At 44.6% G+C, this 19,523-nt stretch overlaps 2 protein-coding genes across 7 annotated transcripts in view; one reads left to right on the top strand and one right to left on the bottom strand.

Annotated features, from left to right (window-relative positions):
- The window catches only part of si:ch211-278j3.3 (E3 ubiquitin-protein ligase RNF19A), a 98,511-nt gene extending 96,932 nt beyond the window's left edge, over positions 1–1,579 (bottom strand). For 2 of the 3 annotated variants that reach the window (XM_052524571.1, XM_052524572.1), the window contains exon 1: positions 1,469–1,579. The gene's annotated coding sequence lies outside the window, so the exon portion shown is untranslated. The remainder of the gene's footprint in view (positions 1–1,468) is intronic. The other variant, XM_052524570.1, reaches the window with a different exon arrangement.
- On the top strand, positions 1,473–19,362 carry LOC118378900 (zinc finger protein 513). Of its 4 annotated transcripts, none has more exons than XM_035765886.2 (5): positions 1,473–1,605; positions 2,673–2,809; positions 9,589–9,726; positions 12,848–13,498; positions 13,666–19,362. In XM_035765886.2, the coding sequence occupies exons 2-5, from the start codon at positions 2,770–2,772 to the stop codon at positions 14,532–14,534; spliced, it is 1,698 nt and encodes a 565-aa protein (XP_035621779.1). In that variant the 5' UTR covers positions 1,473–1,605; positions 2,673–2,769; the 3' UTR covers positions 14,535–19,362. The 4 variants fall into 4 exon arrangements, with proteins under 4 accessions (XP_035621779.1, XP_035621778.1, XP_035621780.1 ...); XM_035765885.2 differs by lacking the exon at positions 1,473–1,605 and adding an exon at positions 1,876–2,041 and having other exon boundaries at positions 12,851–13,498; XM_035765883.2 differs by lacking the exon at positions 1,473–1,605 and adding an exon at positions 1,877–2,041.
- Positions 19,363–19,523: the final 161 nt, after the last annotated feature.

Below are 19,523 nucleotides of genomic sequence, written 5' to 3'. Positions count from 1 at the left end.
AGCCTACCTCACCAGCTCACTCTCCATCCCTGTTCAGTATATATATTGACCAGCCCACCTCACCAGCTCACTCTCCATCCCTGTTCAGTATATATATTGACCAGCCTACCTCACCAGCTCACTCTCCATCCCTGTTCAGTATATATATTGACAAGCCCACCTCACCAGCTCACTCTCCATCCCTGTTCAGTATATATATTGACCAGCCCACCTCACTAGCTCACTCTCCATCCCTGTTCAGTATATATATTGACCAGCCTACCTCACCAGCTCACTCTCCATCCCTGTTCAGTATATATATTGACCAGCCCACCTCACCAGCTCACTCTCCATCCCTGTTCAGTATATATATTGACCAGCCTACCTCACCAGCTCACTCTCCATCCCTGTTCAGTATATATATTGACCAGCCAACCTCACCAGCTCACTCTCCATCCCTGTTCAGTATATATATTGACCAGCCTACCTCACCAGCTCACTCTCCATCCCTGTTCAGTATATATATTGACCAGCCAACCTCACCAGCTCACTCTCCATCCCTGTTCAGTATATATATTGACCAGCCCACCTCACTAGCTCACTCTCCATCCCTGCTTTGGACAATTAATAGCATGACTCTCGTACTTTGCCCTTTTCCTTTATGGTTGATATTAACGATGAAAGGAAATATTAGCTGTCCTTTTGTGTACCGCTGTTAAAACTGTGGGAAAATAAAAAAACAGGGAAAATAAATACTTAGAACTAACAATTATTATAGATACATATTTTAAAAAAAGGGTAAACACAACACTGGACTGAACCCCCTAACTGTCAAACTAATAATAATGTAAAACAATATAGAAGATACACAAAGAGGTTCTGCAATATGGGTGATTATCCCCTGCACGCTTCTTAGGTGTTTAATTGACATGACCAAGGAGCTATTTAAATGTAAAACAATGAAACATGTATGTTATGTGCATGATTTTACAGTACACAAACAAAGAGTGTGCACTATAAGGCTAGTCCGTGGACATTCTGAAGTGTGTTTGAGTTCAGTAGGTCACATGACCAAGGAGCTATTGAAATTCGAATGTAAAAAAAGTTTGTACTTTGTTTACACTCCCTAACTAATTCATATACAAAATGCTGCTCACATTTCCACATGTTTATTGGCTTTGGAAAGCGAATGAATGTCCGAATGAATGTCCGAATCATAAAAATAAAAAATCAGACATGTGCAATGTTGTGTGCAATTTTTCCAACATCATGACACTTATTTGGAGTCTGTGGCTCAAGTGGTTTGAAAGCGCGAATATCCGTCGAATATCCAACTTGAAAATGTCTTTACCCCGGTAGTTCCGAGACATTTTTACAACTAGTTAAAACTCTAAAAAATAAACACATGGTCAAATGTTACCAAACATGATAATAATATGCCTGCAATACGGGAGGCAGTTAATTGTTAAATTACACTTTCCATACTTACCTTGGAAGGCTACTGTCTCTGCGCGGATCGCCTGTGAGTGAGACAACGTTTGCTCGTCAATGGGAGAGTAGTAGAACGCCCCTCGGAATAATGGCTGTAGTTTTGGCTTAACTGCGTTGGGAAAAAGAAAGACTCAGGTGAGATACACAAACGCTTGTATTTTCTCGTAGTGAGGAAACGAGTAACTTTTTTTTTACAACGCACATTACATTTTATGGACATAATTAATTAAATGTCCCTTTAAATAGGCTGCAAATGGCTGAAACTAATTTTTTTTAACAGAAAGGCAAATCAAATAAAATAAAACTACATGTACCACGAAACAGTCGACCGGAAATGTATTTCGGATGCGGAAACACGTGTTACAACGGAAGAGAATGTATACAATGGAAATCAAAAAATCAATTAAGTTATGAAAAACACCATTAATTGTCTTTCTTTGTCGCAGCCGCATATAAAAAATGGCGGATATCTCGACACAGTCATTTAGATCTCGTTTATGAACGTTTACATGGAGCGTTGAGTTACTGGATGAAAACGGCTACAGACGAGAGGTTTATTTATGATATTTAGGTAAGTTAGCTTGATAACTAACGTTAGTCATACTCGTTTTTTTTCTTCTAAAGCTAAGGTTACGGATCTTAATCGTTGTCTACATCTTGTCATTAACTAGCAAGTATACTTTTTCATATTTTTTTTTTTTATAACAAACTGCACTTCAATTTGAAACCTTTCAGGCAAATTAGCCTGGTAACGTTACGTGTAGTCATTGATGCTAACATTATTAGCTAGATAGTTAACATAATTAGATAGGTAGCTGTCTACAAAGGATCATTAAGGGCCGTGAGCAATCTGCAACAACAACAACATCCACCGGACAGAGCAATTTGATCTGACCGCATCCCTTTACTCAGCCAAATGGCTTGCTATGGTTATCTCTAATGTTAACAAGGCATTTTAACATACTATCTCTAATGTTCTCTCTATCTCTAATGTTAACAAGGCATTTTAATCATGGATGTACAGCTGTTACCTAGGTCTGTGGCACGCAGTTGCTCGCTAGTTAGCTGTGCCTTTACCAGAGCTATGTAGAGATGTAAGCTAGGTTCAATTGTGCCTGAATTGCTTAAATGCGTTGGCATATCTGATTGATATTTATCAATATTTTAAAAATGTTTTTTTTAATTTTTTTATCTGTGTCTAGAACTACTGGAGAAGCACCGTTTCCTGGAAAGCAGCATGAGCTGATAGTGCCTGAGGTGTTCCAGAAGAGGTTTCAAAAGAGAGAGGCTGCCCGGAAGATGCCAAGAAAAAAACAACAGAATCCTCAATCTGTCAAGTGTAAGGGATCAAACTTTCATTCTTTATAGCACAAACAGACTGGTACCCAGGCTATGTATCATTCTAAACATAGGTCATGTTTGGCATATGACAAAGAATACAAAAAAAAAAAGTGGAATGTTAGGAGAAAAAAAACAAAACGGGTCTGGATATCAGGCCGACTGTTCTATGAATTGGCCCTGTATGGAACAGGGACGGTCGCTCCCATTCTGTATGCGGAAACGAGCATTATATTGCCATTGTTAATGTTGTTTTACATTGCGTCCTGTCTGTGTACACCGACTACCTGATAAGTCACATTTTGAAATACAGGAACAACAAACAGCATTCATTCATTCACAACATAAGTCGTTTACTGGAATGTTTTTGTAGGGTGTAAACTGATTTGGTAATGTTATCCAACATGGTGAAATGGACATACTTTGTGATGAGAACCATCCTACTCCAATAGGCATTTGACTGGAGAACCTGGCAATGGTTAAACGATTTGTTTTCACGTGATAATCTTTGAGGAACAGATGATGTCCAAAAAATGATAAGGAACCATATTTAGATGAAGCTAATAGCCGACAGGAAATGACGTTAATGTTTATCAGATAGCTTATACATGTAATTTCCCATAGGCTATGTCATCAGGTTAAGCTTTATTTATACAGCACATTTCATACATGGAATGCAACAGAATGTTATTCAAAGGGGAAAACTAATCAAATCTATGAAAATATAATAATTTAGCATATGCCATTTAGCAGACGCTTTTATCCAAAGCGACTTACAGTCAGTCATGTGTGCATACATTCTACGTATGGGTTGTCCCGGGAATCGAACCCACTACCCTGGCGTTACAAGCGCCATGCTCTACCAACTGTGCTACAGAAGGACCACATAAAGGCAGAAATAGTTACTACACAAACATAAGAGGATTTTTTTTAAAAAAAGCATAACTTTCAGCCTCCCTCAGGTTCTCTGGCAGGCTATTCCAGAGGCAGGGAGCATAGTAAATAAAGGCCTCCTCTCCATGCTTCTTGGTCCTAGTCTTTGGGATAGTTAAGGCTAGTGCCAGGAGACCTACTGGGTACATAACTTAAAAGCATGTCTGACATGCAGTACCAGTCAAATGTTTGGACACACCTTCTCATTCAAGGTTTTTTTTGTTACTTTTACTATTTTTTTACATTTTAGAATAATAGTGAAGACATCAAAATGATTAAATAACACATATGGAATCATGTAGTAACCAAAAAAGTGTTAAACAAATCAAAATGTATTTTAGCTTCTTCCAAGTAGCCACCCTTTGCCTTGATGACAGCTTTACACCCTCTTGGCATTCACTCAACCAGCTTCATGAGGTAGTCACCTGGAATGCATTCCAATTAACTGGTATGCCTTGTTAAAAGTTCATTTGTGGAATTTCTTTCCTTCTTAATGCATTTGAGCCAATCAGTTGTGTTGTGACAAGGTATACAGAAGATGGTCTTTTACCAACTAGGACCAAGTCCATATTATGACAAGAACAGCTCAAATAAAGCAAAGAGAAACGACAGTCCATCATTACTTAAAGACATGAAGGTCAGTCAACAAATACATTTGGAACATTTCTAGAACTTTGAAAGTTTCTTCAAGTGCTGAAACTGGCTCTCGTGAGGACCTCCACAGGAAAGGATGACCCAGAGTTACCTCTGCTGCAGAGGATAAGTTCAGTAGCGTTACCAGCACCTCCGATTGCAGCAAAAATACATGCTTCAGAGTTGAAGTAACAGACACATCAACTGTTCAGAGGATACTGAGTGAATCAGGCCTTCCATGGTCGAATTGCTGCAAAGAAACCACTACTAAAGGAAATCAATAAGAGACTTGTTTAGGCCAACAAACACGAGCAATGGACATTAGACCGGTGGAAATCTGTCCTTTTGGTCTGGAGTCCAAATGTGCTATTTTTGGTTCCAACCGCCGTGTCTTTGAGACGCAGAGTAGGTGAACGGATGATCTCTGCATGTGTATTTCCCACCGTGAAGCATGGAGGCGGAGGTGTGATGGTGAGGGGGATGCTTTCTTGGTGACGTTGTCAGGGATCGTTTTAAAATTCAAGGCACACTTAACCAGCATGGCTACCACAGCATTCTGCAGCGATACAACATCCAATCTGATTTGGCCTTAGTGGGACTATCATGTGTTTTCAACAGGACAATGACCCATCACACCTCCAGGCTGTGCAAGGGATATTTGACATAGAAGGAGAGTGCTTGAGTGCTGCATCAGATGACCTAGCCTCCACAATCACCTGACCTCAACCCAATTGAGATGGTTTGGGATGAGGTTGACAGCAGAGTGAAGGAAAAGCATCCAACAAGTGCTCAGAATATATGGGAATTCCTTCAAGACTGTTGGAAAAGCATTCCAGGTGAAGCTGGTTGAGAAAATGCCAAGAGTGTGCGAAGCTGTCATCAAGGCAAAGAGTGGCTATTTGAAGAATCTCAAATATAAAATATATTTAGATTTGTTTAACACTTTTTTGGTTACTACAGTACATGATTCCATATGTGTTATTTCATAGTTTTGATGTCTTCACTGTAGAATAGTTAAATAGAAGGATCTACATTATAACTATCCCAGGGAGGCCCCCGGACCCTCTAAACAAGGGGACTGGAATTGGCCAAACTTGCAGTTTTAATACATGTACAAAATGTATCACTTCAGTCCATGTAGATGAAGGGGAGGAGACGGGTTAAATAAATAAAATATATTTTTCAAGCCTTGAGACAATTGAGACATGCATTGTGTATGCGTGCCATTCAGGTGGTGAATGGGCAAGACAAAATATTGAAGTTTCTTTGAACGGGGTAGGGTAGTAAAGTGCCAGGCGCACCGGTTTGAGCCAAGAACTGCAACGCTGCTGGGTTTTTCACATTCAACAGTTTCCCGTGTTTATCAAAGAATGGGTCGACATCCAGCCAGTTTGACATAACTGTGGGAAGCGTTGGAGTCAACATGGGCCAGCGTCCCTGTAGAACGCTTTGAACACCTTGTGGAGTCCGTACCTGACACATTGATTCTGTTTCTGAGGGCATAACGGGGTCCCACTCAAGATTAGGAAGGTTTTCTTAATGTTTTGTACACTCTGTGCATAGGGCACGGTTCAGATTAGGATCTCAAGGAATTCAGCTACAAATGTGTTTTATGTAGGAAATCTGTTAACTTAAGTATTCCCACGAATAAAGCCATAACAGTCTAATTTTGGAGTTTAGCTGTACTCAATTTGTAGTGTACAAATTATAATTATGCCCAGACAAAAACCGTCCCGCAGCTGAATCTACTTGCCTAGGGAGTAGGTGCCATTTCAGAACCAACCAGACGTGTTCAGTCATGTACTGTCATGCATCACATTCTCCACTAGAGGGCAGCATAGTTAACTCGGAAGGTCTCTGCGGCAGACTGAACTACAGGCAGCTGGTGTCATTGACTGCTGGATATATGTATTTTTTTTTTTTACATGAAGTTTGAATATCTGTAATTTCAGGCTAGCAAAACATGGCTTGATTCATATGAAATGGCTAACATCAAGTTAAGGATCATTTTACCTCCATCTTGCCTGACACCTTAGACCCCCATCCAATTTTGCATACCGCCCCAACAGATCCACAGACGATGCCATTACACTGCACACTGCCCTGTCCCATCTGGACAAGAGGAATACCCGTGTAAGAATGCTGTTCAATGACTACAGCTCAGCATTCAACACTATAGTACCCTCCACGCTCATCATAAAGCTTGGGAACCTGGGTCTGAACCCCACCCTGTGCAACTGGGTCCTGGACTTCCTGATGGGCCACCCCCCAGGTAGTGAAGGTAGGAAACAACACCTCCACTACGTTGATCCTCAACACTGGGGCCCCACAAGGGTGCGTGCTCAGTCCCCTCCTGTACTCCCTGTTCACCCATGACTGCGAGGCCATGCACACCTCCAACTCAATCATCAAGTTTGCAGACTACACAACCATAGTAGGCCTGATTTACCAACAATGATGAGACAGCCTACAGGGAGGAGGTGAGGGCCCTGGTGGAGAGGTGCCAGGAAAATAACATCTCCCTCAATGTCAACAAAAAGGAGCTGATCATGGACTTCAGGAGACAGCGGAGGGAGCCCCCCCCCCCCATCCACAACGACGGGGCCGCAGCGGAGAGGGTCAAGAGCTTAAAGTTCCTCGGCGTACACAACACTGACTATCTGAAATGGTCCACCGACACAGACCGTGTGGTGAAGGCGCAACAGCGTCTCTTCAACCTCAGGAGGCTAAAGAGATTTGGTTTAACCCCTAAGACCCTCAAACTTTTACAGATGCACAATTGACAGCGTCCTGTCGTGCTGTATCACCTCCTGGTACGTAAACTGCACCGCCTGCAACCACAGGGCTCTCCAGAGGGTGGTGCGGTCTGCCCAACGCAGTATCGAATGCACACTGCCTGCCCTACCAGGACACCCGATTATCACAGGAAGGCCAAAAAAAAGATCATCAAGGACATCAACCGCCTGTGCCACGGTCTGTTCACCCACGCTATCATCCAAAAGGCATTGTCAGTACAGGTGCATCATGGGACTGAGAAACTCACTACTTCTTTGTTTTTTCATTCCCTGATTTTAATATAAAGAAGGACATTTACATTCAAGGCATTTACTAGTATTTTTTTTTTTGTTTTTTTTTTTGTTACTTTTCAGGACATTTAACCGCATACAATTCTCTTGCATATAATGATCGTCTTTGGTGGCATTTTGTCAAAGGGTAGTAGTAGGCCTTTTGTGCAAAATTAGGGAGGATACTTTGTTTTTATTTAATATTTTTACTTTATTTGTGATTTATTGTGTACTGGACAAAAAATAGAAACGTAACATGCAACAATTTTAAAGATTTTACTGCATTACAGTTCATGTGAGGAAATTTGACAATTTTTTAAAATATCTTCATATGACTGAGAATACAGATATGCATTTGTTGGTCACAGATCAAAAGTATGTTGAAAGTCATTGGCATTAGTTTTGGATTTGGTCCTCCCTTTTGCTCCACTCTTCTGGGATTGCTTTCCACTAGATGTTGGAATATTGCTGCTATAACAGCCTCCACTCTTCTGGGAAGGCTTTCCACTAGATGTTGGAACATTGCTGCTATAACAGCCTCCACTCTTCTGGGAAGGCTTTCCACTAGATGTTGGGACATTGCTGCTATAACAGCCTCCACTCTTCTGGGAAGGCTTTCCACTAGATGTTGGGACATTGCTGCTATAACAGCCTCCACTCTTCTGGGAAGGCTTTCCACTAGATGTTGGAACATTGCTGCTATAACAGCCTCCACTCTTCTGGGAAGGCTTTCCACTAGATGTTGGGACATTGCTGCTATAACAGCCTCCACTCTTCTGGGAAGGCTTTCCACTAGATGTTGGGACATTGCTGCTATAACAGCCTCCACTCTTCTGGGAAGGCTTTCCACTAGATGTTGGAACATTGCTCCAGGGTCTTGCTTCCATTCAGGCACGAGCATTAGTGAGGTCGGGCACTAATGTTGGGCGATTAGGCCTGGCTCGCAGTCGGCGTTCCAATTCATCCCATAGGCGTTCAATGGGGTTGAGGTCAGGGCTCTGTGCAGGCCAGTCAAGTTCTTCCACACCGATTTTTGACTAACCATTTCTGTATGGACCTCGTTTTGTGCACGGGGGCAGTGTCATGCTGAAACAGGAAAGGGCCCTTCCAAAACTGACACAAAGTTGGAAGCACAGAATCATCTAGAATGTCATGTGTACAGTGATCGATAAGCTGCTCTGACAGCCAAAGCTTAAAGTTATAGAGAGGGAGATAGGAGACTCCAGCTTCAGTGCTTTTGCAATTAGTTCCAGTCATTGGCAGCAGAGAACTGGAAGGAAAACCTGTCAGTAACGGATTTGGCTGAATCCACTAATTTGAAGGGGTGTCCACATACTTTTGTGTGTGTGTATATAGTGTTTCTTAAAGGTACGGGTGTGGATCAGGAAACCAGTCAGTATCTGGTGTGACCACCATTTGCCTCATGCAGCACGACACATCTCCTTCACATAGAGGTGATCAGGCTGTTGATTGTGGCCCGTGGAATGTTGTCCCCACTACCTCTTCAATGGCTGTGCGAAGTTGCTGGATATTGGCAGGAGCCGGAACACACAAACGTACACTCCGATCCAGAGCATCCCAAACATGCTCAATGAGTAACATGTCTGGTGAGGATGCAGGCCATGGAAGAACTGTTGCATTCACCCACCATACACCTGGTTGTGAGGCCAGTTGGATGTACTGCTAAATTCGCTAAAATGATGTTGGAGGTGGCTTATAGTAGAGAAATTAACATTAAATTCTCTGGCAACAGATCTGGTGGACATTCCTGCAGTCAGCATGCCAATTGCACGCTCCCTCAACTTGAGACATTGTGTTGTGACACAACTACACATTTTAGAGTGGCCTTTTAGTGTCCCCCAGCACAAGGTGCACCTGCGTAATGAGCATGCCGTTTTAATCAGCTTCTTGATATGCCACACCAGTCAGGTGGATCGATTTATCTTGGCAAAATATTAAATGCCCACTAACAGGGATGTAAACAAATTTTATGCACACAATGAGAAATATATTTATTGTGATTTGTGGAAAATGTCTGCTCTTTTTATCTCTGCTCATGATACACGGGAGCAATACTTTTCCATGTTTTCTATTTTTGTTTAGTTATCGATAGCGTATGTTAGATGAGAGTTGTTGCTCTGTTTTGCAGTGGATTCTGAAGATGGTGTAGTGACCATTGTAGCTCCAGGAATCCTCACCTTGGAGGCAGATTTCCTTCTGGGACACGACCTTGAGTTTTGTGACGCCGACCATGACAAGATCCTAGGCCTGGACGACAAGTACTCAGGTTGGTACTGTTTAAAAAAAAAAATGTATTTATTAAAGTTTTTTTTGGACCAGCTTAGTCACAATTCGGTCAAATCTCTGAGGGAGGGAGACCTGGGCCTGAATTTATAAAGTGTCTCTGAGGAGATTGCTACGGTTCTGGAATCAGTTTAGCACTTACATGGTGGCGCTTTTATAGTCCTGTCAAACCGGAATGCATTGGTTGAAACTCCCAATGTTAAATTAAAAATAACATCCCTACCCACCATACTGTTATGACACCAAAGTCGATGACAATTGGCCAATCAACTTGGAGGTACACTGCACACTCCCCGCCTCTCGTCATGACCCGTCCTGCCACCCCACCGAGAACTACTCTACCGGATTTCCTGACATTAGTCATCAGTTATTTATTTTCTCCAGCTCTTGTTTTTAAATTTTATTTTTATTTTTTATCATGTTTGTAGTAAATATTTCCGTTCAAACATTTTCTTTGTAGCATTTGAGAAGAATCTGAGTTGTAAAACCGGTGCAATTCAGTTGCTTTGCAACAGTAGTGGCTCGCTAGCGGACGGCTCGCTAGCGGACGGCTCGCTAGCGGACGGCTCGCTAGCGGGGGGCTCGCTAGCGGACGGCTCTCTAGCGGACGGCTCGCGGCTCGCTAGAGGACGGCTCGCTAGCGGACGGCTCGCTGCTCGCTAGCGGACGCCAGTTGGATGAGAAGTAAAATGATGGAAGGGTTTTCATATGGCTGAAGTCATCTGTGTAATTGGAGCACAAACACAAAGTTGGCTACCCTCCTTGTCTAACCTCCTTGGCTGCTGATATAGCCAGCTCTGGGAATACTGCCATGCTGCTAATTTATAATACATGCACACGCCAGAATGTTGCTGTTAAAAAGATCCAGAGAGCAAATTCTAACCCTTATGTATCAATTCAGTACGCTCCCTCCCTTCTCAATTACATTTTCTTGTTGTCATTATTATCCATTTTTCGTAACAGGGTTCGTAGCTCACCTGGGATTTAAAGGTCCTGGGTTTGCCTACCGGAGGGGATATTTTGACCATTCTCTTTCCTGTATCGTATTTGACACCACCCTCCCTTTCCCGACACATACACCGGCACTCAAACGCACGGTGCGCGTGCTCATTTTCATTAATTAGGTGTGTCTCTTTTTAAAGAAACTTTTTGGGTTCGTTGGGCATCATTGAGTTGCAAGGGACAGGGAGTGTGACAACGCGTACTAGTCAGTGGAGAGACCAGCTCCCGAACTCTCAAGGAAGACGGTACAAATGTTTACAACGACAAATGTTTACAACGACAAATGTTTACAACTTCTCTTTCAGGCACCGCTTTGTCATTTTGAGAAGCTAAGAAATGTGTCAAGCTGGCTCACGTGGAGCTGACAAACGGCTATGTGAGAAGGTTTGACTCATAAAGAACCTGCCCACACATTGTTGGGAGTACAATAGACCAACGTAGCTACTGCAGTACGTCAACTGTTGGTAAACCTTGGTAGGGCATGGGTGGAGTAGCCGTAGGTACTGTGTGCTGGGAAAACCTGGGTAGGGCATGGGTGGAGTAGCCGTGGGTACTGTGTGCTGGGAAAACCTTGGTAGGGCATGGGTGGAGTAGCCGTAGGTACTGTGTGCTGGGAAAACCTTGGTAGGGCATGGGTGGAGTAGCCGTAGGTACTGTGTGCTGGGAAAACCTTGGTAGGGCATGGGTGGAGTAGCCGTGGGTACTGTGTGCTGGGAAAACCTTGGTAGGGGGTACTAGGTACTGTGTGCTGGGAAAACCTTGGTAGGGCATGGGTGGAGTAGGTACTGTGTGCTGGGAAAACCTTGGTAGGGCATGGGTGGAGTAGCCGTAGGTACTGTGTGCTGGGAAAACCTTGGTAGGGCATGGGTGGGTACTGTGTGCTGGGAAAACCTTGGTAGGGCATGGGTGGAGTAGCCGTAGGTACTGTGTGCTGGGAAAACCTTGGTAGGGCATGGGTGGAGTAGCCGTAGGTACTGTGTGCTGGGAAAACCTTGGTAGGGCATGGGTGGAGTAGCCGTAGGTACTGTGTGCTGGGAAAACCTTGGTAGGGCATGGGTGGAGTAGCCGTGGGTACTCGTGAATTTCCTTTTCCAGTTTTACTTCTCAATTTAAAAAAAGTATTTTTGTTTTGTTTTTAAATTAAGATCCATGGTCCATGATAGCATCATATCATGGAGGTCCAAAAGTTACTGCTGAATTCAGACCCATGTGAGACATGCCAGAGACCACCAAAACAGACTGACTGGGGTCGAGGGCTTGAGGCTATGCCTGAGTTATCTGCATCACCTTCATGTTAACCTAGTTTGGTTTTAGACTGATGCCTCCTTTCAGGGGTGGCCATGAGTACGAGTACTGGAATAGATTTCAAAGGCTCAATCTTTTTTTTTCAAATACTATAAAACTATTTGGTGGAATGTGCTTTGTGGGTTGCCTGAATGGGCAAGTAAAAATGATCTTGAAGATCGATGTGAATTTACTTTGACTCTAGTTTTTCTCCTTTTTGTGGGGACACAACAACAAAAAGAAGCCAAGCCACAAGCATCACACCGTTGTTCCCCCATCTACTCCGTGTCTCTTTCACTCAACTGCGTTCAGACTGTACACCCTCGGTCCCGATGAGCCATGTAATGCTTTAAACACTGCACGCGTTGCAGTGCCTTAGACCTCGGGAGGTTTGAATAAATTAATGTTAAATGGCACTAGCTTTTCTATTTGTATATATATTTATATTATTGTGTGTGTGTGTAGGGAAATCATTGCCAAAGGTTATGATAAAATGCGATCTGTTGGCATTTAAGATGAATTAGAAATCTTTTTCAGGCGAGTGCTCGAACAGTCAAATTCCAAATTCCCATCTCTAGCTCCACCTACCCTTCCCCCACCCTGCCCTTCACCCCTCTCTCCCGCCCTCCCTCTACTCTCTAAACCCCTCTCTCCCGCCCTCCCTCTAGTCTCTAAACCCCTCTCTCCCGCCCTCCCTCTCCCACAACTTGTAGAGTCCATGTCCTGACAAGTTGAGGGGGGGATGCGACTCTAATATGAGGAAGGTGTTCCTATTGTTTGGCCTGTTCCTCATACTGCTGTTTTTCCTCCCCCTGTAGCAGCTGAGATCTCTGTGTACCCTCTGGGTGATGAGGAGAGTTGTGCCTTCAGCAGTCTCAGTATGGCTGGGCAGTGTGACCAGGAGCAGGGCGCTGAGTCCCAGCCCGACCACGAGCCTCCCTACCTGTCCTGCCGGGGCTGTGGTCTGGACCTAGTGGGACCCTACTGTCACCGCTGCTGCAAGGGAGAAAGGGGGGAATTCAGAGGCTTTCGCTCCGGCTCCCGATCACAAGCGGACGATGGCGAGGAAGGGGACGGAGGCGGGATGGACGATAACTTCATAATGGGCGACGACGGTCCTTCCTCCAAGCGCCACTCCTGCCAGTTGTGTGGGTTCTCCTCACGCTATGCCAATCACGTCAAGAGGCACATGAAGACTCACAACGGGGAGAAGCCGTACCGCTGTCCCCTGTGTACCTACGCCTCGGCCCAGCTGGTCAACCTGCAGAGACACCTGAGGATTCACACTGGGGAGAAACCATACAGCTGTGACTCCTGCTCCTTCGCCTGCAGTTCCCTAGGCAACCTGAAAAGGCATCAGAGGATGCATGTGGTGGGACAGGAAGCAGTCAGACCTGCTAGTGGACCTCCTATTGGTCCCTCTGGTCTGAAGAGGCAGCGGGAGGAGGAGCCTAATGTGCCAGCTGAAGGTAATGTCAAGGCTTTCCATTTAACTTAATTTGATTTGAAAAATGTGAACTAAAGATTCAGGCCTGGAATTGTTTAAAGATGTGTTCATGTATATTGTCTGTGTTTTTATATATATATATTTTTTTGTTGAACTTGCTTGTTTCTCCCACGTCTGATCTCGTTCCAGAAGCCTTAAGGCCTGACCTGAACCTCCATGTAGGGGGCCATAACAGAGACTACCTGCCATGCTCTGATGGACTGAGGGTACCACCACCAGAACTCCCTGAGCACCATCCCTCAAGACTTCTGGAGGTCCCTGGCTGTGGACCTGGGGCTGAGTCCGGGAGTAGTGTTGGGGCTGTGGTGGGAGTGAAGTCCGAGGACAGAGATTCGCTCCCTCCTCTCCCTTTCCTCTTCACCTGTCGTCTCTGTGGTATCCCCATGGAGGACGAGGACGGCTCCACCACCCAGATCTGTGCCAAGTGCACCCTGGACATGCTGAACAAGGACTCGTCTGGCCCCAACAGCCCCGGAGAGCGCGGGGACAAGGTCTACACCTGCAGTGCCTGTCCCTTCCTCACCCACTACCCCAACCACCTGGCGCGACACATGAAGACGCACAGCGGAGAGAAGCCGTACAAGTGCCCTCAGTGCGACTACGCCTCCGCCCACTTCGACAACCTGAAACGCCATCACCGCGTGCACACGGGCGAGAAGCCGTACAAGTGCCACCTGTGTGACTACGCCTGTGGGAACCTGGCTAACTTAAAACGTCACCAGCGAGTCCACTCGGGCGCCAAGCCGTTCCAGTGCGCAGTGTGTAGCTACAGCTGTAACCAGAGTATGAATCTGAAGAGACACATGCTGAGACACACGGGAGAGAAGCCTTATAAGTGCCAGCAGTGTGGCTACACCACGGGACACTGGGACAACTACAAACGACACCAGAAGAAACATGGCCTCGCCACCGATGGATGGGTCAAAGTTCAGAGGCCAGGTGCCCATGAGGAGGAGGAGGAAGAGGAGGAAAAGGGGGAGGTGGGACAGCCAGAGTAAAGAAGGAGAGTTGGTGATGCAGTATTTGCTCAGATAAGGAGAAGAAGAGCTGGGACATGTAAATAAAAGATAAATCCTGATTGTTTTTGTTATTTTTGTCAAAGATCTTCTGCGGCTGCTATGTAGAATCATGCAAAATATAAAATGATTGTGATTAATTCTTGTTTTTTTTTTATGCCTTTTGGACACAGTTGGATGGAGGAAGCTATTTAGGTTGTTGTTGTTGTTGCCAGACAAATGAACTACTTTAACATTCTCATCCGCTGCATTTCTCCACCATATGTTGTTTTCTTACACACACCAACTGTGCCCTACAGCTCCTCCAAACATCATTGCACATTATGGCTTACAACCACTAGTTGACCTCTTCTTACAGATGTAGGACCTTCATTGGAACCAGTTTTGCAACAGCAGGAAAATATTCCTTGCTTGCAACAGGAAATGTGGATTATAATTCATGGGCATTTTTTTTTTTTTTAGGGGCTGATTTTCTTTTTTTTTTTTTTTTTCTTCAGGGCAAATCAAGTCTGGGATTTCAAAGTGGAAATGTAACTTTTTAGAAGCTTTAAAAAAAAATTAAACTCTTACAGTACAAGTTTGCTTGGAAAATTGTCAGTAACAAAAGTAATCAAATTAAGATCCTACATCTGTACCAGTCTAGTCTACAATTCCAAACTCTCTACTCTCCACTTAAACTTCCATAGCTCCTCCCTGCTCTCCTCCTCAACCCCTTATATCTCCATTACAACCTGGGGGCGTGTTCAGCAGGACACAGCGTTTTGGAACGTTCAGGTAGAAATATGCTATGTAGAACAATTTAATGTCTGCTCTATTCAGGGTTTTTCTATCTGCTACGTTCCAAAACATCTGACTCCTGAAGCTGGTCTCGTTGAGAAAGGCCCTCGGACGGAGAGTGTATGGACTTAGCCTGATCTCAGATCAGATCATCCTGTTCCTGATCTCTTGCTGACCAACTGCTGTCAATGACCATAGGCGTTGGCAAGGCTGCACAAACTGATCTGGGACCAGAGGGGTACACTATAAAGTAGAATCAACGAGTTAGCCAGAGAACTTTGATAAACAGCCAGAAATATTCACTTGGATACACTACATGACCAAAAGTATGTGGACACCTGCTCGTCGAACATCTCATTCCCAAATCATGGGCATTAATATGGAGTTGGTCCCCCTCCCCCTTTACTGCTGTAACAGCCTCCACTCTTCTGGGAAGGCTTTCCACTAGATGTTGAGGACATTGCTGCTATAACAGCCTCCACTCTTCTGGGAAGGCTTTCCACGAGATGTTGGAACATTGCTGCTATAACAACCTCCACACTTCTGGGAAGGCTTTCCACTGGATGTCGGAACATTACTGCTTGCTTCCATTGGTAGTGAGTGTTGCAACTGAGGACAGACTATTTTTTTAAAGAGCTTCAGCACTCGGTGGTCCCATTCTGTGAGCTTGTGTGGCCTACCACTTTGCGGCTGAGCCGTTGTTGCTCCTAGACATTTCTGCTTCACAATAACAGCACTTACAGATTACCGGGGGCAGCTCTAGCAGGTCAGAAATTTGATGAACTGACTTGTTGGAAAGGTGGCATCCTATGACGGTGCCACGTTGAAAGTCACTGAGCTCTTCAGTAAGGTCATTCTACTGCCACGGTTTGTCTATGGAGATTGCATGGCTGAGTGCTTGATTTTTATACAGCTGTCAGCAACAGTGTGGCTGACAAAGCCGAATCCAGTGTCCACATACTGTGTGTGTGTATATATATATATACTGCTCAAAAAAATTAAGGGAACACAATGTAACTCCAAGTCAATCACACTTCTGTGAAATCAAACTGTCCACTTAGGAAGCAACACTGATTGACAATACATTTCACATGCTGTTGTGCAAATGGAATAGACAACAGGTGGAAATTATAGGCAATTAGCAAGACACCCCCAATAAAGGAGTGGTTCTGCAGGTGGGGACCACAGACCACTTCTCAGTTCCTATGCTTCCTGGCTGATGTTTTGGTCACTTTTGAATGCTGGTGGTGCTTTCACTCTAGTGGTAGCATTAGACGGAGTCTACAACCCACACAAGTGGCTCAGGTAGTGCAGCTCATCCAGGATGGAACATCAATGCGAGCTGTGGCAAGAAGGTTTGCTGTGTCTGTCAGCGTAGTGTCCAGAGCATGGAGGCGCTACCAGGAGACAGGCCAGTACATCAGGAGACGTGGAGGAGGCCGTAGGAGGGCAACAACCCAGCAGCAGGACCACTACCTCCGCCTTTGGGCAAGGAGGAGCAGGAGGAGCACTGCCAGAGCCCTGCAAAATGACCTCCAGCAGGCCACAAATGTGCATGTGTCTGCTCAAATGGTCAGAAACAGACTCCATGAGGGCCCAACGTCCACAGGTGGGGGTTGTTCTTACAGCCCAACACCGTGCAGGACGTTTGGCATTTGCCAGAGAACACCAAGATTGGCAAATTCGCCACTGGCGCCCTGTGCTCTTCACAGATGAAAGCAGGTTCACACTGAGCACACGTGACAGTCTAGAGACGCCGTGGAGAACGTTCTGCTACCTGCAACATCCTCCAGCATGACCGGTTTGGCGCTGGGTCAGTTATGGTGTGGGGTGACTGACCCCTCTGCCATTAGGTACCGAGATGAGATCCTCAGACCCCTTGTGAGACCTTACGCTGGTGCGGTTGGCCCTGGGTTCCTCCTAATGCAAGACAATGCTAGACCTCATGTGGCTGGAGTGTGTCAGCAGTTCCTGCAAGAGGAAGGCATTGATGCTATGGACTGACCCACCCGTTCCCCAGATCGGAATCCAATTGAGCACATCTGGGACATCATGTCTCGCTCCATCCACCAACGCCACGTTGCACCACAGACTGTCCAGCAGTTGGCGGATGCTTTAGTCCAGGTCTGGGAGGAGATCCCTCAGGAGACCATCCGCCACCTCATCAGGAGCATGCCCAGGCGTTGAAGGGAGGTCATACAGACACGTGGAGGCCACACACATTACTGAGCCTCATTTTGACTTGTTTTAAGGACATTACATCAAAGTTGGATCAGCCTGTAGTGTGGTTTTCCGCTTTAATTTTGAGCGGGACTCCAAATCCAGACCTCCATGGGTTGATACATTTGATTTCCATTGATAATTTGTGTGTGATTTTATTGTCAGCACATTCAACTATGTAAAGAAAAAAGTATTTAATAAGAATATTTCATTCATTCAGATCTAGGATGTGTTGTTTTAGTGTTCCCTTTATTTTTTTGAGCAGTATATATATATATATATATATAATTAATTATTTTGGGGTTTGAGTTGGAGTAGACCATTCCCATTTCAAGTTGAAATGGTAAACAAAAAAAATGCTAAACAATTTTCAGAATATTTAAGGAAAGTTGTAGTAGTGTGTTGCTGTGGAAACCCTCACTGTGTTCATATTAACTGTGAAGCCCATTTGTTATGTTCTCCTGTTTTGTTTCTACTTGAAGAAGCAAGCATGCTTCCCCAAATGCACCCTATTTCCTATGGGCCCTGGTCAGAAGTAGTGCACTACATGGGGAATAGGGTGCCATAGGGTTCTGGTCAGAAGTAGTGCACTACATGGGGAATAGGGTGCCATAGGGTCCTGGTCAGAAGTAGTGCACTACATGGGGAATAGGGTGCCATAGGGCTCTGGTCAGAAGTAGTGCACTACATGGGGAATAGGGTGCCATAGGGCTCTGGTCAGAAGTAGTGCACTACATGGGGAATAGGGTGCCATAGGGCTCCGGTCAGAAGTAGTGCACTACATGGGGAATATGGTGCCATAGGGTTCTGGTCAGAAGTAGTGCACTACATGGGGAATAGGGTGCCATAGGGCTCTGGTCAGAAGTAGTGCACTACATGGGGAATAGGGTGCCATAGGGCTCTGGTCAGAAGTAGTGCACTACATGGGGAATATGGTGCCATAGGGTTCTGGTCTAAAGTAGTGCCCTATTAATGGAATAGTGTGCCATAGGGCTCTGGTCTAAAGTAGTGTCCTATTAATGGAATAGGGTGCCATAGGGCTCTGGTCTAAAGTAGTGCCCTATTAATGGAATAGTGTGCCATAGGGCTCTGGTCTAAAGTAGTGCACTATATATAGGGAATAGGGCTCTGGTCTAAAGTAGTGCACTATGTAGGGAATAAGGTGCCATTGGGGATGTAACCCGAGACTGTGTGTAGTAAAGTGTCAACTGAATATATATATATATATATATATATATAGCATTTAGTTTGTTTACGTGACTATCCTCATTATATGTGCTTTTCTTTTATTTATTTTTTTACAACGATTTCCCCCTTAATCTTGAATGTGTGATGTGCCATTAAGCTTGTTATACGGGAGAAATATACGAAATGACCTTGAACTTTACATCTTATCAAGTCCATGTGTTACTATATACAGTAAAACAAATATCAGGTTGTAACAAAATGATGGATAATCTGAAATGCATTGATTAGTCAAGCCTGGAGTGCCCCACATTTCTTGTGATGGGGTTTGGGGGTCCATTTCAGCCAATTCAGAAGTAAACTGATTCAAAAGGATAGTTAGAATTTCACTTTCAATTTGAAATGGAATTCATCCCAACCCTGGCTCTTTTTCCCCTCTCACTGTGTGTAGAAGGTGAGATGTCTCGTGTGTGAGCTTTAAGAGAGACGGGTGTGTGTGTGTGTGTGGCGCTTAAGGTTGTGTCCAGCCCTACCTATCTACGGTCCATGTGTAACTCTTGTTCTGATGGTTTTATATTTGCCTTAATTAAGTATTTTGAAATAAACACTTTGTGTTCAGTCAGTAGGAGATCAGACTGCATTCTTTTGTTTATGTATTTTTGGGGGCACGATTCCAATTTCCTACGCACTTTCTCAGTAGTTCGCGGTTCCCTTGTGCTGAATACATATAATTGAACCACTGACCCCCCCCGGCTAACATTTTCTTGTGGCGGTTGTCATTAAATACAG

The sequence above is a fragment of the Oncorhynchus keta genome, chromosome 8 (genome assembly GCF_023373465.1).
Source record: "Oncorhynchus keta strain PuntledgeMale-10-30-2019 chromosome 8, Oket_V2, whole genome shotgun sequence".
Lineage (NCBI taxonomy): Eukaryota > Metazoa > Chordata > Actinopteri > Salmoniformes > Salmonidae > Oncorhynchus > Oncorhynchus keta.
This window is presented reverse-complemented; position numbering and strand designations above follow the sequence as displayed.